Genomic DNA, 25,949 nt, shown 5'->3' on the forward strand with positions numbered 1-25,949 from the left:
GCCACTGTCGTGGGATGCCACTGTCGTGGGATGCCACTGTCGTGGGATGCCACTGTCGTGGGATGCCACTGCCGTCTAGCTCGGGTGCACCGCCGCGGCGCCACCCGCCGCAATGGCTGCGCGACGTGCGCCCCCGACGCCGGCGTCACGTCCCGACCGAGCGCCCCGCTCGACGTCGCGCCCCGCATAGTCAAGCGGCGCGGGCGCTGGCGGGACGCGTATATGAAGGAAGAAGGAGCTCGCCGAGGAGGAGGCGGAGGCCGGGCCGGGCCTCGGGCCGGGCCGGGCGGCGGCAGTAACTCACAGCGACCCCCGGGGGCTCACTTGCTACAGTCGGACCCGCCCGCGAATCGATCATTTTTGTTTGGACGCAGTTTGGCGGGCCGGGCGCGCGGCGGGCGGGGCTCGAACCCGCCACCGCCGCCGCCGCCGACGGCCTTGACAAGTTTGCTCGGGGCCAATAAGTTGGTCCGGGGCTTTGCCTGACTGGCGTTGTGACTGACCGCCGACCGACTCGCTTCGACGCGGCAAGACGTAAATGCCAAAAAACGTAAAGGAAAAGCCAATTTTAAAAATCTTGTCTCTATAATTTTCGGAAAACGTTTCACTGAGTACACGATTTAGGCATAGATATTTCTATTTGCTTATAAAAATGATGACTGGACTCACCTGGTAGTGCGGCGGGCAGGAGCAGTTGATGCGGCCCCACGCGAGGTCGCAGTCGCAGAGCGGCCGCGGCCCCTGGCCGGCGCGCAGGTCGCACAGGCTCCGGCCGTGCGGCATCTGGAAGGTGGGCAGCTGCAGCGGGGCGTTGTGGACCCCGCTGGGCCCCCCGGCTGCGGCCCCTGACGACGCCCCGCCCCCGGCCGCCCGCGCCGCCCCCAGCAGCAGCAGCGCGACCAGCAGCCTCATGGCCGCCCGCCGCCCCACGGCCGCGCCGCAGCCGCCGCCGCAGCCGCCGCCGCCGGCCTCAGCGCGCCGCCCCCGAGCTGCCCCTCCAGGGGCTCTAGTGAAGGCCTCCAGCCGGCGAGATCTGGCATCGCGGTGCCCTCCTGGAACAGAAAGACGAGTACACCGTTAGCTAGTGCGACAAGTGAGGCGGAATGCGGCGCCGGTCTGCGCCGGGGACCATGTGGACGTTGCTGGCCTTGCTGCATCCCGAGCTTCTTTTCTCTCGGTTCCGTACACCACGAGTCCCCGGAGCCCCGCCGGCCGTCCCCACTAGCAGCAGCAGGCCCCAGGGACCCCGTCCCCGCACTGCTCCTCCCCCCTCCCCCTCTCTCTCTCTCTACACCCGGCGACGACGGAGACGACTCTGTTGACTTTCTGAATTGCCGTATCGGCATTTCCGTCACCGCGATCTGCTGTGCGGGGGGCGGGTGCGGGGGTGGCCCTATGGGCACGTATGCTCCCCTGCCGCCATTTCATATGCTCTCCAAGACTGTCAATACCCCCGCGCGCCGCCCCGGCCCCGGGCCCCGGAACCAATCCCGGGCGGAAGAGTAAAGGAAACATTTTGTAGAGGCTTCTGTGTGCCGCCCGGGCGTCGTCGTCGTGAATGCCAACCTCCCGAATGTGGATCGTGACGTCCCCCCCCCCCCCTGCACCTCTCCCCACAGCTTGTCGGGCAGGGGTCTCCAGGTGGGCGAACACGCGTGGGGGAGTCGGGCGGACAGCACGAGGGTGTCAAACTGTAGTTAGGCCCTTCCCCAGACGGCGATAATCTTGCGAGACAACGGCTGACGGGGGATCGGCAGCCCGGCACTTATCTCCCGATAAAAGGTGTCTGCCCCTCCCCTATCCGCGCCGGCCGGCGCCGGCCTCCTCGACTACGGCTACGGTTATGCGTCGCCGGGGACACCTTGGCGGAGGACGCGCGGCCATAACCTCCCCGACGACGGCCAGGGCCGACGGAGGACCTTGAACCGTCCGGGCGGGCGGGGCGGGCGGGCGGGCCCTCCCCTCCGAGTCGTCGTTAACCGGCTCCTCCTTCTCCTCTGCCTCCGCCAAGTAGTTGTGTAGCCCTGAATTATTCATAGCGCCAAAGAGTTGGTTGGTTTGTTAAAGAAATCCTCTAAGCGCCGCTGGCGCGCCCGGCGGGGGTTGGCAGCTGCGCCGCCCCCTCCCTCCACCTGCTGCTGCAGCTGCTGATTGAAACGAGCAGCAGCAGCAGCGGCAGTGGCGCACCTGCTGGATTGAATCAGGGCAGGCCGTGCGCTGCGCGGCGCCCGCGTCTGCAGATGCGCTCCGGGCCTCCTGCAGGGCGCCTGGAGTTCGCATGGAGGCCGCCTGAAGGGCCGGGCGGTGGAATGGAATCGAGGCCAGGCTGCTTGCTGTGCCGAGCAGTGCCGAGCGAGCAACGCGGAGGGAGGGCGCCGTGCTGGGTAGGCCAGCCGGTGCGGGCGCGTGTGGGCGCGTTGCCTACTCAGCAGGCGCCCGCTGGGACCGCCACACCCCCCGAGTGACGCTATCTCGCTCTCGCCCTTCCCCTCCCCCCCCTCTCTCTCCGTTTCTCTCTCTCTGTCCCTCTCCTCTCTCTCTCGTCACAGAAAAGCAGAGCTCGGGTTTCGCGCGCGGTAACGGAAACCTCCGCCCCGACGCCCGCTTGGCGCTGTGACGTGTCAGAATTTGTTTTCCACACGCCGACGACAGCCACGAGAGAGAGAGAGAGAGAGAGAGAGAGAGAGAGAGAGAGAGAGAGAGAGAGAGAGAGAGTGTTAAGGGAACGAGTACTCGGCTCCCGTGAGGGGGAATGGGGAGAGGGCGTTTTTCATGTAGATGGAAAAAAATGTAAATGTTGTGACTTTTTAAACGAGGCCGCGCTGGCCGCGCGCGCGCCGTCTGTTTCCGTTTGCGTATCGGCAGGCAAGATGATTGCAAACGAACGTTCTGCACAATCGAGTGTGTGCGCGGGATAGGGGGTCAATGTGTGTACGAGGAAGAGAGAGGGGGCACCGAAAGAGTTGTGCGCAAAAGTGGAAATGAGAACGAGGAGAGCGCGCTCGATACTCGGTGCCGCTACACTGCTAGTTACACCGCTGCTGCTGTGCGCGCTGTGCAAATAGGCTCTCGCAACACTTGAAACAAAAGGGTTAGCTCAACACGGAAAATCAAGGAAATAAAGTAAAAAGGGCCGCGAGCAATCAAGCCGACACGCGCGCACACAGACTCATTCACAGTCATGCGATAGTGGGAAAGTGAATAGATCGCGCGTGTTTGCAATGCTGAAAAAATTAATACATTTTTTTTTGTGTGGGGTGCGCTCATTTGTGAGTAACAGTTCGGCGTATTTTTCAGGCGAGTGAGTCCTGAAATAGCTCCCTAAAAACAGAGGCCGTGCGTTACCCGGTACGTAAGTGTGCCGAACAATCGCATCCCGCACAATAAGATGAACAAAGCATTTCTAGAATTTCTTTTCCAGCAGATGATTCATTAATCGCTGAAAGAAAAATTTCACACGAAACCATGGTACCACCTGCTTATCGAAACGAGTTGATCAAAACTGTGGTGTCCGTTTCGTTTTGCAGCACGCTAGTTGAGCGGGCACCACGCGACCTATACGTCATCATTGACGTTGTTGGTAATACTGTACTGATAGGTACCTGGTCGAAACGCTCAGTAGGTTTCGAAGCACGCGGACGGAAGGCAACAGCTCGACCCGAGGCTCCCTCATTTTAACCGTTTTCAGACAAGATATTCGAAAACCAAATCGACTCTTTCTTCGAGTTACAGCCGTCTGTGAAGGAGAACCCTCCATCATCGCCACAACCTCCGACAGAAATGGTTTGCATTAACATAATAGGCACGCAAATGTTAAAATTATCGCTAAATTATGGCTCCAAATACCTGATATTAAATGAATTCCGCCTTTCTTTCCACAGAAATTTCTATTAGTTATAAGTGCAATACCATGAGTAGCACAGTTAAAGTACCACACATGTATCACACTTTCAACTGTAGTACCACACGATCACTCTTAAAAGTGTAGTACCACACATGTATCACGCTTTTAAGTGCAGTGTTGTACTACACTTTTTTGGCAAACCCGAAAAGGTGTACTACGGATGCTGGGAGGCTGAGGGCTGGATCGTTCCGAAACCCGAATAGCACTGCAATGTCAATGGTTTATTTTATTGATGTGCCCCGTACAATAAAAATCAGGTATATACCGCAAAATATACGGGGTTGCTGCTTGCACTTAAAACTCGCGGTTCCTCTTCCTTCTCTCGCTACCATTGCTCTCTCGCTCTGGGCCAGGGTTTTAGGAGCTAAACGAACGACTGACGGGAGAGGTGAGCAGGAGGGAGCGGGCTCTGGCGGGTTGAAATCCTCCAGACACTTGACTGACTGATTTGCAGACTGCTTTTGCTTTTACTGCAGGAGGGGGGTGGGGGGGAAGAGCCCCTCTCCCGACAAATACCCCCTGCTAAATACTCTGGGTAGCAGTGGCGCCCTGCTACACACTAACTGGATTTGTAACTTTTTTTTGTGCACTTCATTCGCACAACTAGGATTGTGCGCAAATTTGTACAATTTTGTGCACATTAGCACACAAATCTGGGTTACAAATTAAAGCGCAGATTTGTATGCAAATAATTTGCATAAAATCCGTACACATTTTGCGCACAACAGCCATTCAAAGATTTGTAAGAAAACTGTGCACATTTTAGTAGCAAATTGTGCAAAAGAAGCGTAGAAAATCTATGTATGCAATTCATTTGCATAAACTCCATGATGCTAAAATATTTGTGGTCCCTAGGGAATAGTTTTTAAAATATTTGTTGAATTGAAAAGTAGAGACCATGAACTAAAATTATATGGGGCCTTACCTCACAAACACACTACAATTCATAAATGTTCGGTCCAAAAACACTTTGGGGAGAGTTGGGTGGTTTGATTAAAAATCCACAGTGTACACCCTCAATCCTCAAAGGATGTATTTATCCTTTACTGTGGATAAATTTATCTTCTCACTACTTTGAATCTTACGCAACTATAATACCAACATTTTTATCCATTTAAATACAACGATTACCTCCTTTTGCAACGGACCTTTTAATGAACCCATAAAAATGATTCAATTGAGAAACCACTGCTAGCTATGGACAATTTTGTTAACATTTAAGGAGAAAATTGTTAATGAGGAACACATTAATTTGTATCCATGGACAAATCCGTTTATGGCTATGGACAAATTTATCTTCAACTATAGTTTTATTTAATTATAGCAAGGGACATTTTTATAATCATAGCTACGGATAAATTCATTACTCTCTCTTGTAGCCTTCTTGATAATGGTCGGGTTTGTTAACGTACTCCGGAGAGTACACTATTAAAGTCCTGCGAAGAACTTGGGTTGATGCACTACTTTTAAGATTTGTTTGGTATTTAAGGTTTGAGAATGTGTCCGAATTCTCAATTCTATCGCTACGAATTAATCGGTCTGAACTTTTTCCTCGCCCGCACTGATTGGCTGCCGCCGACGAAGTTCTTGAACTGGCCGCAAGGGCGGTCAACCCCTAGTGTCGGGTTCGAGAACTTCGTCAGCGTCGGCCAATCAACGCTAAGGAGGAAAGGGTTCAGGAAGAACTGCTGTTCTTCTTTGGATCCGGGTCGCGGTTCCTCTTACGCTTCTTCTTCTTGTCGCCCTTGGAGATGTGCTTCTGCTATCTGGGCCTTGCCCCCCTTCTTGGCGGCCTTTCCGGAGGTTTTGGGTGGCTTGGTATACGTGTGGACGGTACACCGCGGAGGACCGCGAACCGCGACGTCCTTCGCGAGCAGTGGCGGAAGGATGCCCTCCTCGCTGACGATCGATCCCTTCGTCATTCCGTTCTATTCGTACCGATTCGTAGCGATCGGATTGTGAATTGGGACGCACTCTGGGAAACAATGAGTCGGTTCGACCTCCGGCGAGAGGTGGCGCGCTCTCGTGCGGTGATTGCAAAGTTGTGGGGCCAAGGTGTGACAGGAGGAGCGGCGCAGCGTCGCCCAAAAGGGATGGATGCAGATGCGACAGCGGGGCCGACCGACGGCAGGGAGCGGGTTGTTATCCCCCCCCCCCCAAAAAAAAACACACAGAAGGCACAGTAGAGCGCTTTGACGTCGTCGCGGTGTCGCGTCGCTGTAGTGCTAGGGAAACGCCCTCCTCCATCGACACCTCGCCGAAGCACGGGCCGGGGACGGACGGGCGTCCTTGTCGCGACTCTGGCCCAGGACGCCGTCGAAGTCCCGAGACTCCTGTGGCCTGTGGGGTCAGTGCCCATGGGGTGCGGCGCCCTCGCCGACATGGGAGCTCCGCTCGTCCGCGGCGGCAGTACGGCAGCCACAAGTGTGACGTCGGAGGGAATTCCCGCAAGAGCGGGCCACCTGGACACTTCCCTCCTCTCTCTTTTTCGTCGCCGCATTGCCTGTCGTGTCGTTTAGACGTCGGAGTACGTGCAGGAGCCCGTAGTGGCTGAGCGTTAGTGTCTAAAGTTCTCAGATGTAACGTTCAAAAGAACACAGTGATGCACAGTGATACCAGTAGGTCCTCGAGGAAGGCTACCAAGTTGGGAGTGAATAAGGGGGGGGGGCGATTACCAAAAATAAAAACCTGACTCCAGTTAGAAATGCGCGATGACACTTAAAATCGAAATAGTAAAGTTTTTGGCAAATTCTATTTTGTTCATTTTTTCATTTTTAATGTAACAGGTTGAAAGTTTGTTTCTACTTTTTGTCTTGTCATTTTGAGTTCTCAGTCGTAATTAGAATTGGGAGTGTGATGACTTTTGACCTCTACAAATGAATTATCTCTCCAAGATGTTTTAATGATCACGAGTCATTGGAGTTTATTAATTGAAACTTTTGTAGTATATCTTATCATGGAATGTAAATTAAACTCTCTCACCATTTCATTTCAGTATCATTAAAAATATTATGGCTCAAGACAAATCCAGTCAATGTGAGAGAATTATACATCTTGTTCTGATTTTGAACGGCTTATCCTACTCTTAGTTGCGACTGTGGCTCTAATATTGTTCTTGGCCTCTACAGACAGAATAAAAGCACTGATTTCATCCCTTGATTTGGTTGGTTCACTGGGGTTGTCACAGCTGGGATCACTTCAAAAGTAAAATTTATCATTGTAAAAATATAATCCGCATTTAAGTTTATATTGTCAGGAGTTGATAATACGACGTCCCACAACATGATGATTACTTGTAAACAAATGTGTTTTGATAGCCAGAAATAGTAACTTTCCGTCTCAATATTGAATCACTTTTATGGCGCACCAAAATCAAAACATTTGCCGTCGTAAATTATTAACACACATAGTTTTGAAGATCATGATATCTGCGGTGGCTTGCAGTCATATTATAATTACATTTTGGTAAAGAGGCTTGAAAGACTCCAATGTCCAACCAAAATTTAAGGCAAGGTGGAAAATTTACCAACTTGGCTGCTGGAGTGGAGTGTGGAGCAACTATTGCTGGTATGGGCTATAGGTTAAGTGTCTCAGCTATTGGACAGTGAAGTATGAAATCTACGCACTGACACTCTTTGATTTTCAAATTTAGTCAGTTCTCTTACATCGCAAGAACACTTGTGGATCCTATGGGTAGTTAATACATGCAAAGTCACTTCAAAATATATATTTTTTGGCTATAAGAAAACGGTTGCACACTAGAAACAACCGCGCGCGCGGGTGAACAAACACTAAAGCCGCTAAACACACTCACTCACAGCGATTTTATTTGTTGTTTGATGAGAAAGTTATCTATCATATTCGCCCCTCAAGTTACAATAAGTTTCTCATCACACAACAAACAAAATCGCTAAAGGATAATGTGTGTTTATTGTTCACTTGTACACGTTTGTGTCAAAGGAAGCGGGCTTCAGTTCAACTCCTCGTCGTTACGGACGGATGGCCAACTGCAAGTGACGAGTGCTGATCCTCGTCTTCTTGTTGTCAAGTGCGACGATTGCGGCGTTTGCTGACGTTTGCATGACGGCGGCAAAGGGAGCACCAGCACCGAAACGTTGAGAGTAGTTACTTTTGCGGAGAAAACACGATGGATCCTTCCGACGGGAACCTGAGTCTAGCCCAGCCGCGGAGGAGCGGGACTTGGACTTTCCCTTGACCTTGCCACCCTTGCCGCTCCCAGATATGTTTGAGGGTTTCGGGTAGAACGACGAGACGACGACGACCGTGTGGACGCAGAAAATTGAAAGAGAACTGAGGAAAATGAGTAAACGTGAAAGTCAAAGAGTGCCAGTGCGTGGATTTCGTACTTCATTGTCAAATAGATGAGGCACTTAACCTCTAAACCCAGATTAGCAATAGTTGCTCCACACCCCTCTACAGCAGCCAAGTTGGTAAGTTTTCCACCTTTACCTTAAATTCCGGTTGAACATTAGAGTCTTAAATGGCTCTTTTCCAAGATGTAATTATAATATTATAATATGACTGCAAGCCACCAAAGACATAATGATCTTCAAAACTATTTGTGTTATTAAATTACGGCGGAAAATGTTTTGGTTTGGAGTGCCACAGAAGTCATCCAACATATATTAGATGGAAAGGAACTATTTGTGGCTATCAAAACACATTTGATCACAATAAGTAATCAGCATGTTTGGGGACAATTATAACTCAATTAAACAAAACGCGCCCCCCTATCAAAATAGTATTTCCATCTGTTTATCATGGGACAGTAAAATAGACCAAGAGCAAGAAAATTTACAGCACTGATCAGGGAGCGAGAAACCTTGCTCCCAAATTTATAGTTACTGTTGACCTTTTTTTTTTCGACCAAATTGTGTTCATTATTTGCATAACTGAAAGCTAATTAATTTGTACCATTTTATTCTAAAAATTGCACAAATTTGTACATGTGTTTACACAATTTTGTCTGCTAATGTGAACAACCTAGTTCAAATAATTTGTACTTAATCATACAAAAATGTGAATGAAATAGTGCAAAAGAAGCACCTATTATTTTTAATAAGCTACATATTTTCTTGTTCTTGAGTGTGCGCTTTAAGTGTACAGATTTCTGCGAATAAAATGTACAGCCATAAACCTGCGAATGCCTGCGTATCAGTTTGTGCAATAGTTTGTATGCGTAACTTTACACAAATCATTCGCACAAATTTGTACAAAAAAGCGCACTAAAAGTTACAAATCCAGTTAGTGTGTAATCTCTCCCCCTCTCCGCCCCACCACCTCTCCGCTCTTAAACTTCTCCCTTGCGGTCTGCAAAGTGCAGGGAGCCACAGCAGCGGCCGGCCACCATCACCTCCACCTTGGCCACCCCGGCCCATCCATCTCCACTTTCCCCACTTTCCCGAGCGCTAATTCGCTGCCCGGGCGGTGGTCCCCTGCCGCCCTCGCAGCCCTTGCCCTCCCTTCCCCCACGGCGCGGTGACCCGGGCCGGCGTCGTGTCCCCCCGCGCGCGCTGGACGCGCTCCTCCTTCGCCTCCTCTGCTTGATGGAGGGGTGGTCGGTGGTGCACCCCTTGATGGGGGAGGGGTCCAGCCAGCCGGGGCCCCGGCCGGGCCCTCCGAGGGCACACGGGCCCAGGACCACTCCGCCGCGCTTTGTTAAGCAGCGTGCGCTCCCGGCGGACACCTCCCGTGGGAACACCCCGTGCATGATCGCCGAGCTCTCCCTCCCACTCACTCTCCCCCCCCCCTCTCGGCTCACCGTTCTGAGAGCTTTCCGCTTTGTTACCCGGTGCGGTGGCTGCGCTCGCTCGGATCTGAGATGCCCTGTCCGTCTCCCCTTTCTCACCCCCACCCCCTCGACTGCCCCTTCCGCCGGCCATAGCATCTCAATTCACACGACAAATTTTGAAGAAACCAAAATGTCTCACTCTTTTCCCCCCGATGCACGACCAGAGTGCACGACCTGCGGCACGGGTTCGTGTTTTGGCGCGAGCCCTTGCTTCGGGTGTCCGGCTTCGAGGCCGCAGTCCAAAAGGGGCAAAAGAGGAAGTGGAGGAGGAACCTATGAGTTTCGACGGTCATTAGAGGGGAAGTTGGCCGTGCGGCCGCCGCCTGGGTGGCCCACCCCGCCGCCACCCGGCTGCTGGCTGGCTGGTCTTGTTTTGCCGGGGGATTGTGTGCTTTTGGAACGCTTTCAGAACTTTTAAATGCCCTTCCCAATGCCAATTGTGCGGCCGTCGCTGCGGAGCGCTCCTGTCTTCACCCCCCTCGACCCCCTCCTCCCAACCTAAGGAGTTATTGCCCTACTCCCTCTGCTGCTGTGCAAGTAGTTGAAACCAGAGAAAAGGGGAGAGGGGCATGAAGTCGTGGAGCAAATAAAGCCCACACATGCGCGCTCACCTCGTTGCGCATATTTAAGACGCTGAGGTTTTTTGGGTTTAAAATGTAGATGCGTGTGAATTCGTTCCTCGTATTTAGTTTTGATAAACTCTCGAAAGTTGTGTGTGGTATCCCTGTGCCGTGCCGCCAGCCACTACATTCTATGGCCGCATATCCATCGCAACGCGGGTGCAGTACACCCACCGCGACGACCCGTCGGCTCGGCCCGCCGGGGGGTTGAAATTACCCCCTCCCGGCACTTCTCTCCGGCGCGCACTTTTCGTTTCACTTTTATTATTTGCCACGACGCCACAGCCTTTTTGACGTTTCACGCCGCAGGTTTTTGTCGTAATTCGATTCCGTACCGCGCTCGTCTCGTCAGTAGTGTAGTGCGGCGGGGCCGAGGCGCAAAAACGGGAAAGGAGGGGAGGGGAGGGAGACCAAAAACGTAGAGAGAGAGGGAGAGAGAGAGGAGGGGAACTAACGTACCAAAAAAACAGGGTGGGATGGTCGTTCTGTCCCAGGGAGACGCGCGGGAGACACTTCTAATTTTGAAAATGGGTAATTACGTAGCCAACTGTCGGGGTGCGGTGCGGTGTGGAGGGATGGCGGCGCAGCAGGCGGGTGGCGGGTCTGGTAGGTGGACCTGGGGATGAGGGGACCGCGTCTGTCCAATGTATGTGAGGCTTGTTTTTGTCGTTGATTCGTTTCTAGCTGTGTGCTGTGTGTGTGTGTGTGTGTGTGTGTGTGTGTGTGTGTGTGTGTGTCTGTGCACGCCGCTCGGTATAGTGTCTCTTTACTACACAACAGTCGTGCTGTATTTCCGCGTCTTTCTGGAACTCTTGCGAGACTCTACGAGACGCCCGCCGCGCTTCCGGTTGGCGTCGTCCCCGTCCATAGCTGCCGCCGCGGGTATGTCTTAGCGAGGGAGAGTGGGAGGGTAGTGGCAGCGGGGAGGATGGGGGATGGGGCGGGTCCGTACACCACCTTACGCCATTCGTTCACCTCAGCACCGCCTGACCCACTCTCGACGCTACGTACCTATCTCGTTTATTGCCCCCCCCCCCCTTTCATGTCAAGCTCGCCGCTTTAAGAACCTCCGCCTTCCCACCCTATCCCCTCCCTTCCAACACCTCATTTTTCTCCCTCCTCTCCCTTTAGCTCTCATTCTCAACGGGTAAGTCCATCGGACAATGCCTCACACGGGCTACTGGGATGGACAACTTGACAACTCCACTCGCTACACGATAGTTGCGCCGGCGAGCTTTGGCGCTTTGGCCCCAATACTGTCCCCGCGAAAATTGTTCTATTATTTTTCGAGCGGAAAGAAAGGGACATAATAGGAAGGGTAGCCCGGAGAAAATAAAAGCAAGTAGTTGAGGGGAAAAGGGCGGGGGGCGGCCTGAAGAACACACACGGACCGCCCGCGGCGACGTGGTCCAGACGACTCCGGCGGTCTGTCACTTGCACAGTTTTTTTTACCCCCACCCACCCATAGCTGTCTGCACCCAACAGTTTTATCATCCTCAATTTTCCCTCTACTTCACATTATTCCATTTCTCATGGTATTTTCGGCCCGTAGCGAAGGATCAGATCTTTAAATAGGGAAAACTGCCCTACCCTACCGTCTAAAGTAACCCTTCCGAATCCCCTGCAGATTCGGACGTTGACCTTTGTGCGTACGTTCTGTTCATCTTGAATCATATCAATAATAATGTCTCCATACTGGAACTTGTTTTAGAAATTGAACTTGCCGTCAGCATGTCAAGCCGAATATCATGCGTGTACTCCTCTCTCCCCCCCCCTCCATCCCTTGCGAAAATAATCAGTATACAACCTTATCATTTTCTTCCCCCGCTGCCTTTCCACATTGGGCAATCTCAGAGCTCTTTTGTTCGGAGTCATAAATGCCTGGGCTGTTCGCAAGTAATTAAAAGTTGCCGTTTCGGGGTAGACAAGTGGGGTGAGGTGAAGGGTTAGGGGCTGAGCGCGTGAGGGGCGCACGCTGCGCACGTCCGCCCGGCCGCAGTGAGTCAGACAGAAGTTTCGTCAACAGAGATAAAAAGTGGCAAATTCAACACGAGTTCCGAATACACACCCCCGGCACACTGCTTTCACTCACTCCCCTCTCGGGGAGTTGTCTGTCTGGCCGTTTCTCCCTACCGCGCTCTCTCTCTCTCTCTGCCATCATAGGTCTGGTGAGAAAGAGACAGGAGAGAGGGGGGTTGGTAAAATTTTTCGGGGGTAAGAGAGAGAGAGAGAGAGAGGAAGACGGTAAGCGGGAAAACTGAGAGAGAAAAAGTGGAGGAGGGGCGGGAAAAGAGAAGAAAACGAGAGGGGAAAAAAAAAGATTGGTTGCAGAGGGCAGGCTGCCAGGCGCCCTCGCTGATGCGCTAGGAAAATGAGGAATGCCTTGCGTCGTGGACACGCGGGGAATTACAAACACGGCCAAAAGTTGTTCATTCGTCATCTGGGGCTATCACGGCGGGCCGGGGCCGGGGGGAAGCGACCAGCGGCGCGCAAGTTGAAAATGTCCTTAGCCCCCCTCCCCCCCCCCTCGTCCCTCGCCCTCCGCGGGAGCATTTGCCGTAAGGCAGGACTTTACAAAGTAACTGCCCCCCGCCCTGCCGGGGCGGCCCGGGGAGGCTGCCATTGTTTACCCGTTAAGGCCTTCACTGAAACCGCAACACTGCTCCGCGAGAAACATGGCAGCAGGGAAAATGCACAGAACGTTGTTGCTGACCCAAAACTCCCCTGTGCTCTTGTTTGCATTTTGCAGCGGAATTTTATTTACTTTCCATCCTCTATTTCTGTATTGATAAATTATTATAGGCAATGCCGGTAATTGATTAAGGTACCCCCGAAAACTCTTTTGCAACTAATTTTTCTGTTTTACGTAGGGCCCCGTGCGTTAACATTATGCACGGGGTAGCTGAGCGAAGTGCATTAATATAACAGAAGACGTTACAAATATTGAACAAAACTATAGTGAATGAGGGTCCGCCTAGTAGGTAGGCAACCGATTCTGCTCCTTGAACGTGAGAGATGGGGGAGGGACCAGCCGGGCCTTAAACCGCGGCCTGGTCTGGTTGGGTCGCTGTATTCAACTAGAGTTCAAATCCCTTGCCCCCCCCCCCCTCCTCTCTCTCTCTCTACAACAGGTACTATTAGTGAGTAGTGAACTTGAGTAATTACTATGCAATAGAATAGATTTGGAAGTCCACTAGAAAAGCTTGATGCTGGGAAGTCTGGTTTCTATTCATCCAAATACATGTTTGATTTGTTTTGGTAAACACACAACTGTTACAGTGGCTGGATATAGAGGGGTGTGGGGGTGGGGGCTTAAATTTATGCGTTCCTGAAGTTTATACAGAATATTTCTGCTACTGTCCCTTCCTATCCCCACTGCCCTCCCCCTACTCAATTTACCCTTTTCTGTAATGCCACATGATGCTCCCATTTTATTCAATTCATTTTATTTGTGAAAGGTGAAATTCTATTAGGTTGCCTCTGGTTGAAGTGAAATTAAATACCCTAATATTTAATTTAATTTCAAAATACAATTAAACTTCTCACCTTCGACAAGTATAACTTGTCGCTCTTTCATTCATTTTTATCAGATCTCTCCGAAGCATTTGAAGGATCACAAGTCGCTGAAGTATATTTAATTGAAAGTTCTATTATGTATCGTATCATAGAGTTTAATTTAAATGCTCCTATCATTTTATTGGATATCATTCAACATAATGGGACTCCAGACAAAGCTAGTCAATTTAAGAAAATGATATACCTTGTTCTGATTTCGATGGGCCTATCCTTCCTGAGTTAACGATATTGGCTATAATATTGTCCGGTCCCTTGCAGGTCCATGGCTATTGTGAAATAAGTTGTGGGTCGAATAATCGTTTTGACATGTCCCAATAAAACATTAGGTGACTTCCAATCATACTACAAGTACACACCATTACATTTTGTTAAAATACAAAAATTGAAAATTTGGATTTTTTTAGAGGTTAAAAAATTAAAAGTGTAATACAAGATTTGGTTTCTTTTTTCAAAATGAAAAAGAAAGTGTCTTATGCTCAAAGCCGATCAGAGTCGAAATGGCTTAGTTATTAGCTTCCAAAGGGTAAAAAGTGTTCAAAATCGACCAAATACCCAAATTGGTGGGTAATATCTCTGCCATTTCGATTCCGAACGTCTTAGAGCATAAAACATTTTCGTTTTCTTTTGTCAAGATGACCCCGAAGCAATAGTTACATTTGCACATTTCTCCCAAACCCCGAACCCCCTCCTCCCCTCCAACTTACGTACGTAATTACGTGAACCATTCAAAAAATCACTTTCGTTCCTTTTCACCGGACACCGGCGAAACTTTGTAAGTCGAGTTCCGCAACTCTAAAACTGAAAATTTCACACTCGGTTTGTCCATCTGACATTATGATCACGTGTGAGAAAATCAAAAAGTCTCGAAGTGGGCGCAAGGAGCCATTTGAGTGTTCGCGCTCTTTTCCACTCAGGGTAGCCACCACCGAAACAACAACATCTGAAGCTCCCTCCGGGAAAGAAAGGACCAAATATTTCAAATTAGTCCGTTGCGAACGAAAAGGGGAGACTGGGTCTCCCTTAAATTATAGATGTTTAGGCAAACTCGCATTCCGTAATAGGTGCCGTTTTCGAGAAAAAGACGAACGTACACACGGACAGACAGACTCACGACCGAGACAACGCCTGACCCCTCAGCAACTTGGACTGAGCTTCGCTCAGCGATAACGCTCGATTTCGCCCTCTGACTCTACTACAGGAGTTGGAACAAATTGCAAATAGGCCCGCTTCCTAGCCACCGGTAAAGAAGCCTGGCATCTCTCTCCCTCTTGCTTTCTCCCTCTCTTCTCCGAGTGCCTAGTAGAAGAGGCCCCAGGAGGAGGCTTTGCCAGCTTCCTATGAGACCCTCCTCCTGCGGATCGTATGTCGCTCGCCGAGGTGCGCCGGGGAGGGGGGTGGCCGCTTCCCCACCCTATGGAATTAATTAAAGGTGACACCTCCCAGCTCGATAGGCCCCTGCCTGCTGTTCTATCGCTGATCAGACGTGTCCTCGAGACCCGCCCGGGACACACTGCGCGTGCGTGTACTCTGCGTTCTATTCTGATCCACGACCTCCTCTCTCCGGAATGTGCGCCGTACCTCAAAGGGATTTCCCATCCCGTTATGCCTGTTCATCATCCCCGCCCGCGCGTGTGCAGTATAGCGTCGTCGCGGTACCCAGCAGCACATCATATGTCGGGCTGTAGTACCATATATCCGTTATTATTATTATACGCGGATGTAAACCGCGCGTGCGTCTTATTTCCTTTTAAAGCATGTGATGAACATGAAATGTATGCCGCATGTACCGCCCCCACCTATTAACATATACAGCCGCTCTGATATATGTACACAAAGTTGTGGGCTCGATAGAGGGCTACAAGGATGATGTTGGCTTTGCTTTTTATCGTCATCATCCTTCTTGGATTTTCTACCACTGTGTGTGTGTGTGTGAGAGAGAGAGAGAGAGAGAGAGAGAGAGAGAGAGAGAGAGAGAGATAGAGTGATTGAGAGAGAGAGCGAGGACGAGTTCTATTTATTAGCGTTGGCGGTATCCAAATATTGCGGGATCCCCGGATCCCCTCGGCGGAGCGGCGGGGCTGTCAGTTTGGGAGGGAAAGGGCTTGCGTCCTGGAGGGCAGGTAAATAAAGGGGGCACGTGAAATGAAAGTAAGGGCGTAGCAGAGAGAGAGAGGGGGGGGGGCATACCGACAGATACAGTCAGATAGAGAGAAAATAAGACGGAAAGGAAAGGGAAAGAATGGGCGTTGAGAAACGCTCAACAAAATCTTTCCTTCCTCTTCTCTTTTCTATCGCGCGCGGTGCGTGCAGCAGCGCTTGTCCTAGTGAAGAGGAACGCCACCTTCCGTGCGGCGTGTGCGTGGGTGTGATAGAACGAGAGAGAGAGCAGAGAGAGAGAGAGAGCGTGCGTTTGGAAGTGGGAGAGAGAGGAGTAAGGGGAGGGGGAGGGTCGCTGGAGGCAAAGTGGCACAACAAAGCCCATAGCAGCAGTCCCAGCAGGCTCGCGAGGTCAGAGTCAGTGGGGGATGCGGGGGGTTGGGATGGTTGGGGGACGTGCGATTCAGCAGAGCCTTTCTGTACGGTGCAGCACAAAGCTGCTGCGGTCCTGCCCCGCGCCGCCTCGCCGCGCGGTGCAACTCCAGGGAGAGAGAGAGATAGAGACGGGGGGTGGGGGGCAATCTCCCGACACTTGCGCCTAATTGGCAGGGTCGTCTAAACGGCCGGCGGCGGCAGCAGCAGCTCCATTGCGCGCGCTGTGCGGTACAGTACTCTGCAAAATGGAGGAAAATATTTTCTTCTGCTTTATATCATAGCTTTACAGTTATTTTTGGGAGGTTTTCACGACACTCGTAAATGCTATGCATGCATACCGTGTCGCGAACACGTTTTTCCTCCCTTGTTCGAACCTCATTGAATTCCTTTGGGTTGTGTCGTACCGAGAGAGAGAGAGAGAGAGAGAGAGAGGAGCGGGGAAGAAAGTGGGGGAGAGAGAAAGGAAAGTTGCCTTTGGAAATTGGAAATGTACATATCTATGAGGTATTCAAAAGACGTGCCGTGTGAATGGCGCGCTGTGTGCCCCAAGGAGGGAGGCAGAGAAACTGTAAAGATCTCTCCCTCCCTCCCTCCTTCCCCTTTACTCTCTCTCTCTCTCTCTCTCTCTCTCTCCCGCCCTCCCTCTCGAGTGCAGGTCCGTAGCCTTCATTCTTTGCTCACTGGCTGGCGGCGCAGCCCCGCTCCATCTAGGCCATTGAGGCCATTGGAGTGGGACGGGCCGGGTATAGTTAGGCAATGGAGGAGGGTTGGCGGCCCGGCGCGGCGCGGGGACCTTTTGTGCCCCGGAGCATGCATCCTCAGAACACCCCCGCCCTGCCACGCCCCGCCACGTCCCGCCACGCCACGCTTCCGCACTCGGTGCAGCGCACCTCGTATTTCCTTCTCCGATATAACAAACCCTCAGATACTGCAGTGCACCGGTGCATACTCTCGTAGATACAACGAGAACTCATGCATCCAAATATTTCTTCCTACTTTTTTTTTTTCAAAAATAATTGCAGGAAGCAAACGAAAATCCGCAAACACCTACAGGGTGTTACCATTATCATGTGCGGAGGTGTAGTAGGGGCGCAGCCAGCAGCAGATAGGGGGTTGCCATCGGAGGACACCTCATTTCTATGAGGAAATCCGGGGGGGGGGGGGGGGGGCGGCACCGGTGGCAGAGAGGAGAGCCAGCAGCCCAGTTTGGCTGTGATATATAGTGGAGCATGTGTCCTGGGCCCAGCCACGGCGCGCGCAGCGGCAGACAATGTCCACCAGATACGATCTGACTGACGCGAGACTATGAATCAGTTCAGCGCAGTTGTCCCGCGCCGCTGGCCCCAGGGCCGGACAGCATCGCGCGCCTATTTACGATTAGCCTTTTCACTAATGCATCGAGAAGATGGAGAGGAGGGAGGGGGGAAGGGAGTTCGGAAAGGTTAGCGTTGCAGGGAGAGAGAGAGAGAGAGAGAGAGAGACGCATAGAACACGGGAACGGCTCGCAACGCGCGCGGGCTTTCGAACGGCCTGCTTCGATGATCTCGCCAACAAGTTATCGTCAGCGAAATTGCTTCGGGAGGTTCGTTTTCCGGCTCATGGGGCGTGAGGGGCGGGGGGCGCGGTAGGAGCAGCGGTGGGGGGCAGGAAGGAGAGGTGGTGGGCACCACCGGCCAGAGAGAGAGAAAGACCCTCCACCACCGCGGCGGTGAGGCCGAGCGGCCAGGGTGGCTGGGGGGATGGCCCACCGCGCATATTGGCCTTATATCGCGGCGGACAGGTGGACGACTCCCCTCCACCGCCCCCCCTCGCCGCCGGCCTGCACACCCAGCTGAATATCTCTTTCTCTCCCCACCCCCCTCGCCGGCCAGTTAGGCTGTATCTGTTGGGTGTGTGCGAGGCGAGGGGGGTGGAGCCCTTATCCACCGCCGCATCACAAAACCACGTCACGCCGGCAATTTTTCAATTTCGCTTCGTAGCATGCTGCCCCCCCCCCTTCTCCCCCCCCCCCTCTCTCTCTCAACCACTCCAGTTTTGATCAAATAAATGGGACCAGTTTTCACACGTTTATCAAATTGGTGATCAGAACTAATTTTGTGTGGTTTGGTTTGCGACACGCTAGTCGACTCGAAACTTCAATCGCACGCGATGGGTATTCGGTTGAAACGCTCAGTATGTGCATCGCAGTGCGGCAGTGAACGGCTTGTTCTGAGGCTCCCGCTTGTATGCGCAATATGTCATTTCTGCTCGTGGTCCTCCAAATACTCATGTTCTGCGAGGAGGGCATCCACGGCAAAGTCATGAAAAATTTGATAGTAAGTTCGAAAGTATCGTTTTGCGATGTCCATTTACAATTTGGACAATTGTCAACGGTGTGCCTTTACTGTAAACCTCAAAACATGGATTTGTCAAAATGACATCAATATCAGTTGATGATATTATAAGAAATTTGCTTCCATTCCTTTGGAACGTGTTTCTTGATGGGTTTAACATTTCTTTTTCGATCAGGGCCCTTACATTGTTTACGGCGAACACTTCACCAACTGTGAACCAAACCTTCCCTCAACATGGTACTTGCGTGCTTCTCACTTCAATCCACGTAAACCAAAAGAGTTACAAGTCCTGAATGGCAATTGGACGATTTCATTTATGTTTGATGACAACACCTGGGTAAGACATTCAAGATAGAACCGCGACACTCAAACGGTTAATAGTCGATGTCAAAGTGGCTCACACAAAGCTGTCAGCCAAAACACACAAAAAAAGTTCCGACCAGAAACGGATCGTAAAAGCAGATGATACCTTGTCAAGAATTATTCTATTCCAGTCTATTATATTTCTGTATTTACACTTGTAGGGAAGGGGGGGGGGGGGGGGGGCGGTGCGGGGGCTCCAGCGGTGCGAGGGAGGGGGAGGACTAGCGTAGACTAGCGCGGCCGACGGCTCGGGGCTCGGGCTCCGCTCGGCTCGGCTCCGCTCGGCTCGGCTAGTGGCTCGGCGCAACAACGCGTAGCGCGCTCGACGCGACGCGACGCGACGGCCTCAGCCGCCTCACGGCCCCGCCTAGCGCAGCTTGCTATACGTCTTCTTTAATATTTCTTAATCGAGAGTTGAAGCAATGACACCTTACATTACTCATGTATAGTTATGTTTAGATATATTTAGGTGTAAGGTTGTAAGGTATCATCTGCTAAAAACTAGCACGTTTTTGTGTAAAGAAACTATGCACTATTCATATACTAACTTGTAAAATATTTTAAATAATAGGTTAAAGTAGTTATTGACGTTCGGTCAAATAACCAATGGAAGGAAAACGCATTTGTGTTAAACTTCAAAAACAATGGATGTCGAGCTTTGAAAGAAAATGCTCCTGAACTCTACAATCAGGTTTTCAAGCAGGCAGAAGTCAGCGGCGCTCATTGCTCGTTGAAACCTGTAAGTACTTAGACTGCAAGTTTACTCTCACCTTACCGTTACGTACAGAGTCCCTAACCTGCATGTAGTCGCGTGGCCGTAGTTTCTTATCGGCAACAGCGCCTTAGTGCCCCGTTCGAATAGGTAACCCGACCCGGTGCAGCACCCTTTGGGCTATTTTTTTTGCGCAACAAAAATTGTAGGTGTTTTAAAATCGTATCCTTTCAGCCCGTCCGGATTTAGGAACCTTGGCTCTACTTTTGTTTCTGGTATCTTGTGTTAGAGAGTGGATATTTTTTGGGCTTTAAACAAAAAACAATAATTAATGTTACAGGGAACCTACGAGGTCAATAACACCAAAGCAGCCTGGATTTTTCCAAATCTTCCAGCTTTTCCTTATGGACACTATAGGCTCAGAGCCTGGATGGGCAAACCTGAAATTGTTTACGGGTGCTGGGGCGCTGAAGGCTGGTTCATTCCGAAACCTGAGTAGCACTACAATGTTCATGGTTCATGGTTTAATTTATTAATGTACCCCGTACAATATCGCAGTTTTTGCGTGGGGTCGAAATACATTATTAAAACTGGATATGATAACTTCGTATCTTGTTCGTTTCTTGTTTTTGATTTTTTTGCACGTTAATTTTTGAGCTAAAATCACGTTAATTTTTGAGCTAAAATCAGTACAGTTCTTGCTTTTTATGATACAAAGTGACAATAAAAATTTCATGTACCTATCTCAAACCGTTCTCGAGTTATTGTGATGACACACAAACAGACACACAGACAGACATACAGACAGGCGCAAAACTTGTTGATCACTGGAGTAATAGGCTTCGCTAATCGCTCAGTCAATAACTTTGAAATTTGCCAATGAGTTTGACTGTTTTTACTTTTTCACTTTTTGTCATTAAGAGTGACGCTCCCTTATTTCTCGAAATCAGTTGCAGGGACCCTCCTCAGGCAGTTCTCACTTCATTTAGGAAACCAGGTCAACGGGGGTCGCCTGCCTGCTGCCTCTCTCCTGCTAGCAGTCTGCGAGCACAGTCGAACTTCTCGTTGGGCCCAAGCCGCTCGAGGGGCGCTTTGATCAGCGCAGGGCTTAGAGAGAGAGAGAGAGAGAGAGAGAGAGAGAGACGCAGCTGTTCATATGAGAGAAGAAGCCTGGCCGATGTCGAGGTCGCACTCACGCGTCCTACCCTTAAGTAATGGTATGAAGACCAGGTGCTCGTCCTTATCTCCTCCTCTCTCTCTGTCTCTTTCCCTCTCCCTTCCCATTGCCTAGTTGGCGCGCACAACTGCATGGAACACGGCGCCATGACGCGGTCCTGCGAGCTTTACTGCGGAAGGGTTGGACGAGTGGTGCGGGCGTAGCCGCTCTGGTGGCTCAGCGGGGCCTTGGAATAACAGCACCCTACGGGGCCACACCCGGCGCCCCGCCCGCCCCGCCCCGCCCCGCCGGGCCGCGGGACCACCGCCGCCGGAGCCACGCGGTCTCTTTTATTGTATCGTTATGATGCGGATGAATATTCATGCATGTGGTCCACGAGAGGAGGAGGGGTGGGGTGGGGTCTCGTGACCGTCTCGTTGGTGGGCGACGGCAGCCAGTTTAAACCATCTCTTTTCTCTCCCCCCTCACCCCGTTTCTCTCTCCCTTCTTCCCGGTCTTTCCCACCCTCTCCTGCCTCTCCCAGTCTGCATCCCCTCCCAACGCGTCTATCCCTGTAAAAGGTCCTTGGTACTATTCCAATTCTATTTTTTTTTTCTGCGCGCGCGCCTGCTCGTGTGTGTATGTGACGGCAATAGGAGCTAGGGGAGCGACAGAATGGGGGAGGAACAGAGAGAGAGAGAGAGAGCGTTATGTAAACACTTTTGTAAATAACGTGACGTCACGCGCAGTAGAGGGGAGGAGGGGCGCGTTTGCCGTTAGCATGCAGGTGCACGTAGCACGGCGGGCTCAGGGCGCGGGGAGCTACGCGTGTTGTGGCAGTCTGTTAAGTGCTTTTGGCATCGGCTGCTGCTGCAATTGCGCGCCCTCACCGAGCGAGAGGGAAAGAGAGAGAGAGAGAGAGAGAGAGAGAGAGAGAGAGAGCGAGCGATGGCTGTGGTGCGACCTGACCGCTGAGCCTCACAAACGCGTCGGGCCGGGCCTGCAGCGCACTCACCTCTCACTCGCCTACTCCTACTCCCCTCCCCCCTTTCTCGCCATCGAACTGATTGCCCACCGCCATGCTGCATGGGGAGAGAGAGAGAGAGAGAGAGAGAAAAAAAGAAATAGGACGGAGTTGGAGGGGGACGGTTGGAGCGAGAGAGCGAGTAAACACCTGCGCTGTTTGTCGCTCAGGCCGGGGCGCACTCGTGAACCGCACCGCTCAAAGCAGACAAAGACAATGCGAGCGAGCGTGCGCGCGAGAGAGAGAGAGAGAGGGAGAGAGAGTAATCGTCGCCAGCACGGTGGGACAAGCGGAGGTCCTCTAACCAGTGTCCCTCCCCTGCTCCTCCTCCCTCTTCCCCTCGATCCGGATCCCTCAGTCCCTCCCTCCCCATCCTTTCTCTCTCTCCTTCTCTCTTCCTCTCTCCTTCTCTCTTCCTCTCTCCTTCTCTCTTCCTCTCTCCTTCTCTCTTCCTCTCTCCTTCTCTCTGTAAGCCCAAATAGGCGGCAAATAGCCGCGTGTCGAGGCCAATTGGTGCGCGCGCCCCCCTCTGTGTGGCACCTTGGCGCCCCGGGCACTCCCCCCCCCCCCGGGCCCGGAGCGAGCCTATCTGTCCCGACCGGCCCGGCGGCGACCCCTGCGGCCCCTGGCACGTATTACAGACGTGTGCGCTTCATGGCGTGGCGTGGCGAGCAGCGGAACACCCCGAGGCCAGGACCCAGGACTAGCCGGGGTTTGGAACACCCCGCCCCGCCCCCACACCACGCCTCACCCGGTGGAACACTGCCGTTGCCGTTCCGGCGTGACGTATTTGCGCGATAACGGTTTCCGCTTTGTCACGTGTTATGTGCACCGCCTCGCGTGGCGTGGTGTGACTCACGAGCGTCGCCCTTTGGGCAGCGAGGAAAAGCGCGCCAAAGTTCAAAAACGTTCGCGCCGACGGACTTGTCCGGCCCCGTCGTCGAAGCCGACCCGTCCTCCGTATTGCGCCGCGTCGCGACGGCGGCGGGTTAGCGCGATGCCTCCTTCCCCCTTTCCATTCCCACCTCACCCCACCTCGCCACACCTCGCCCCACCTCACCTCACCTCGCCCCACCTCGCCCCACCCCGCCCCACCCCGCCCCGCCGCCGGGTGCTCACAGGCGTGCCATTCATCAGAGATGTACTGCCGGAGCCGTGCGTGAGGATCAGGAGGTACTGCAAGCGCGAGGAGAGGGGGAACGGGTCTGATGAGGAATAGCTTCGAAAATCGGGGCAGAGGTGAGGAGAAATTGTATGCGCTGCGCCAGAAAGTTGCATACCGGCCGCGTAAAAGAACCCAGAAAGTGCCGACACAATTTTACCGATATTGTGTTTTGAAAAAAAGTTTATTTAACGATACTCACCGCCATGGGCTGCCGTGGGCAATACGGAAAAATTGAAAGAGAATGAAAACAATGGAATGTCGAATCTGGAGCGTATATAACTCTTTTCCCCCAGTTTTTTCGCCGTTTGTTATTGACGCGGTGCTCTTATCAGTTTGTGGTTTACCTGGTCGGCGGGCGCCTGGGCCGGGCGGCATGGCCGTTATCACTCGACGCCACGGTGCTATCGGTTATCAGCGCGCAGGCGCGTCGCGTCGTCGCGGACGTGCTGTGGGCCGGTGGTCCCCGCGCAATACCGTCCCGAGGTTGGAGCGCGGAGCGGCGGCGGCGAGGAAGGGAGGGCGCGCGCGGCGCCCTGGTGCGACAGGAACTGGTCAGCAGTCTGGCTGCGCCTCCCCGCCGGGGCGCTGTGACCCGCCCGCCCGCCCGCCTATCTGTCTGTCCGTGCGGCCGCCAGTCGCTATCGCTTTATCCTTATCGCTCACACCGCGGGCGTGGAAGAGGTGAGGAGTAATAATAGGACGGGAGAGAGAAAGAGAGAGAGAGAGAGAGAGAGAAGGAAACAGTGAATTTTAAGTGCAAGCAGCAACCCCGTATATTTTGCGGTATACCGCTGGTTTTTATTGTACATTGCATCAATAAAATAAACCATTGACATTGTAGTGCTATTCGGGTTTCGGAACGACCCAGGCCTCAGCCACCCAGCATCCGTAGTACACCTTTTCGGGTTTGCCAAACCAGGATCTGTACCTATAGTGTCCGTAAGGCATGACTGGAAGATTTGGAAAATTCCAAACTGCTCGGGTGTTATTGACCTCGTACGTTCCCTGTAAATAACATTAACCATTGCTTTTTGTTTTCCTCCAAAATGTCCACTCACTAACACAAGATATATATATAAAAAAAGAATATATGCGTCAAGGTTCCTGAATCCGGACGGGTTTGAAGAATAAACCACTATCCAAACTTTATTGTTTTGCTCAGTGCCAACGGGCCTGTCCTTGAGGTACAGTGTGCGGGCGCGAGTGTGCGTATTTCGGGACCAAAGTGTGGTGTGGAGTCAGACAAGGTGCCCAAAATTCGTCCAGATTGAGTTCTTCCAAATAAATTTCAGGTAAACGCCGGTCCTCTTATTCAGGGCCTCCGTTTTGCCCCGGTAGCCTAGATCCTGGGGTGCTGCCGGTTTGACTATTCGAACGGGGCCCTATTTCGAAATCTGCGGTATTAAATGTCTAGTTAGCTGCTGACCCTGGCCCAGTCGGCATTCTCTTTTTCTTAGATTAGGGGACTAACACACTAAAGGTTAGTATGTCACATACTAACCAAACACACTAAACTTTAGTATGTTACATACTTTTCTCTCCGATTAGGGTATTCACATAATGAAGATTAGAATGACATACTTGGATCGTATTATACACTGTCAACATACTAAACATTAGTATGTTACTCTAAAATCAAGAATATCGTTTTCTGGGTGTACATCCAGGTAAGGAAACCCGACTGTACGTAACGGTATGGCGAGAGTAGACTTGCAGTCTAAGTACTTACAGGTTTCAACGCGCAATGCGCGCCTTTGTCTTCTGCTTGCTTGAAAACTTGATTGTAGATTTCAGGAGCATTCTCTTTCAAAGCTCGACATGCATTGTTTTTGAAGTTTAACACAAAGGCGTTTTCCTTCCATTGGTTATTTGACCGAACGTCAACAACTGATTTCATCTATTACCGTATTAAAAAGATTTGGCAAGTTAGTGTGTATGAATAGTGTATAGTTGCTCAACACAAATAGCGGACTTGCTAGTTTTTTTGTGTGTGTTTTGGCTGGCATGTACACCTTTGTGTGAGCCACTTTGACATTCACCTTTAACCGTCTGAATGTCACAACTCTATCTTAAATGACTCACCCAGGTGTTGGCGTCAAACATGAATGAAACCGTCCAATTGCCACTCAGGACTTGCAACTCTTTTGGTTTACGTGGGTTAAAGTGAGTAGCACGCAAGAACCATGTTGAGGGAAGGTTTGGTTCACAATTGTTAAAGTAGTCGGCGTAAACAATGTAAGGGCCCTGTCCGAAACGAGAATGACGTTCTAAAGTGAACAGATTTCTTAAAATAACATCGACTGACGCTAATGCCATGTTAACAAATTCATGTTTTGGGGGGTTACAGTAAAGGCACACTCTTGGCAATCGTCCAAATTGTAAATGGACATTGCAAAAATATAGTACCTGCTTACTTACTATCAAACTTTTCATGACTTTGCCGTGGATGCCGTCGTAGAACATGAGTGCTTGAAGGACCACGAGCAGAAATGCCATGATGGGTAATGGGAACACCAGCAGCGGATGCCTCGGGTCCATAGCCGTTGCCTGCAGTACTGCGATGCACATACTGAGCGTTTCAACCGAATACCCATCGCGTGCGATTGAAGTTCCGAGTCGACTAGCGTGTCGCAAAGCAAAACACACAAAATTAGTTTTGATCACATCAATTTGATAAACGTGTGAAAACTGTCCCATTTAGTTGATCAAAACTTGTGTGTGTGTGAGAGAGAGAGAGGGGGGGGGAGAGGGG

At 51.7% G+C, this 25,949-nt stretch overlaps 3 protein-coding genes across 4 annotated transcripts in view; 1 reads left to right on the top strand and 2 right to left on the bottom strand.

Annotated features, from left to right (window-relative positions):
- The window catches only part of LOC113216643 (uncharacterized), a 120,101-nt gene that overhangs the window by 20,355 nt on the left and 73,797 nt on the right, over positions 1-25,949 (bottom strand). The window contains exons 1-2 of one of the 2 annotated variants that reach the window (XM_052269654.1): positions 23,542-23,757; positions 670-1,052 (exon numbers count right to left, since the gene is read on the bottom strand). In XM_052269654.1, coding sequence (XP_052125614.1) covers positions 670-1,052; positions 23,542-23,572 — 414 coding nt within the window. In that variant the 5' untranslated portion in view covers positions 23,573-23,757. Of the gene's footprint in view, positions 1-669; positions 1,053-23,541; positions 23,758-25,949 lie in introns of those variants that run through there. The other variant, XM_052269655.1, reaches the window with a different exon arrangement.
- On the top strand, positions 18,478-20,455 carry LOC127749833 (uncharacterized). Its single transcript, XM_052269657.1, has 4 exons — positions 18,478-18,759; positions 18,953-19,114; positions 19,712-19,879; positions 20,193-20,455. Exons 1-4 carry the CDS (start codon positions 18,670-18,672, stop codon positions 20,349-20,351), a joined length of 579 nt encoding a protein of 192 aa, XP_052125617.1. The 5' UTR covers positions 18,478-18,669; the 3' UTR covers positions 20,352-20,455.
- LOC113216609 (uncharacterized) lies at positions 23,802-25,876 on the bottom strand. The gene is made up of 4 exons (XM_026436352.2): positions 25,616-25,876; positions 25,280-25,441; positions 24,927-25,094; positions 23,802-24,202 (listed from the first exon to the last, which is right to left on the bottom strand). The coding sequence occupies exons 1-4, from the start codon at positions 25,763-25,765 to the stop codon at positions 24,041-24,043; spliced, it is 642 nt and encodes a 213-aa protein (XP_026292137.2). The 5' UTR covers positions 25,766-25,876; the 3' UTR covers positions 23,802-24,040.

The sequence above is a fragment of the Frankliniella occidentalis genome, unplaced genomic scaffold, assembly GCF_000697945.3.
Source record: "Frankliniella occidentalis isolate FOCC.00 unplaced genomic scaffold, Focc_3.1 Scaffold98, whole genome shotgun sequence".
NCBI classification, from domain to species: Eukaryota; Metazoa; Arthropoda; class Insecta; order Thysanoptera; family Thripidae; genus Frankliniella; species Frankliniella occidentalis.

Excerpts from the sequence above, each read along its gene's own strand:
- LOC127749833 (XM_052269657.1), top strand. The coding sequence starts at position 18,670 with ATGCGCAATATGTCATTTCTGCTCGTGGTCCTCCAAATACTCATGTTC. Across the intron at positions 19,115-19,711 it reads TGTTTGATGACAACACCTGG|GTTAAAGTAGTTATTGACGT; the intron begins GTAAGACATTCA and ends TTTAAATAATAG. Across the intron at positions 19,880-20,192 it reads CTCATTGCTCGTTGAAACCT|GGAACCTACGAGGTCAATAA; the intron begins GTAAGTACTTAG and ends TTAATGTTACAG.
- LOC113216609 (XM_026436352.2), bottom strand. The coding sequence starts at position 25,765 with ATGTGCATCGCAGTACTGCAGGCAACGGCTATGGACCCGAGGCATCCG. Across the intron at positions 25,442-25,615 it reads AAGTCATGAAAAGTTTGATA|GGCCCTTACATTGTTTACGC; the intron begins GTAAGTAAGCAG and ends CGTTTCGGACAG. Across the intron at positions 25,095-25,279 it reads TGTTTGACGCCAACACCTGG|ATGAAATCAGTTGTTGACGT; the intron begins GTGAGTCATTTA and ends ATACGGTAATAG.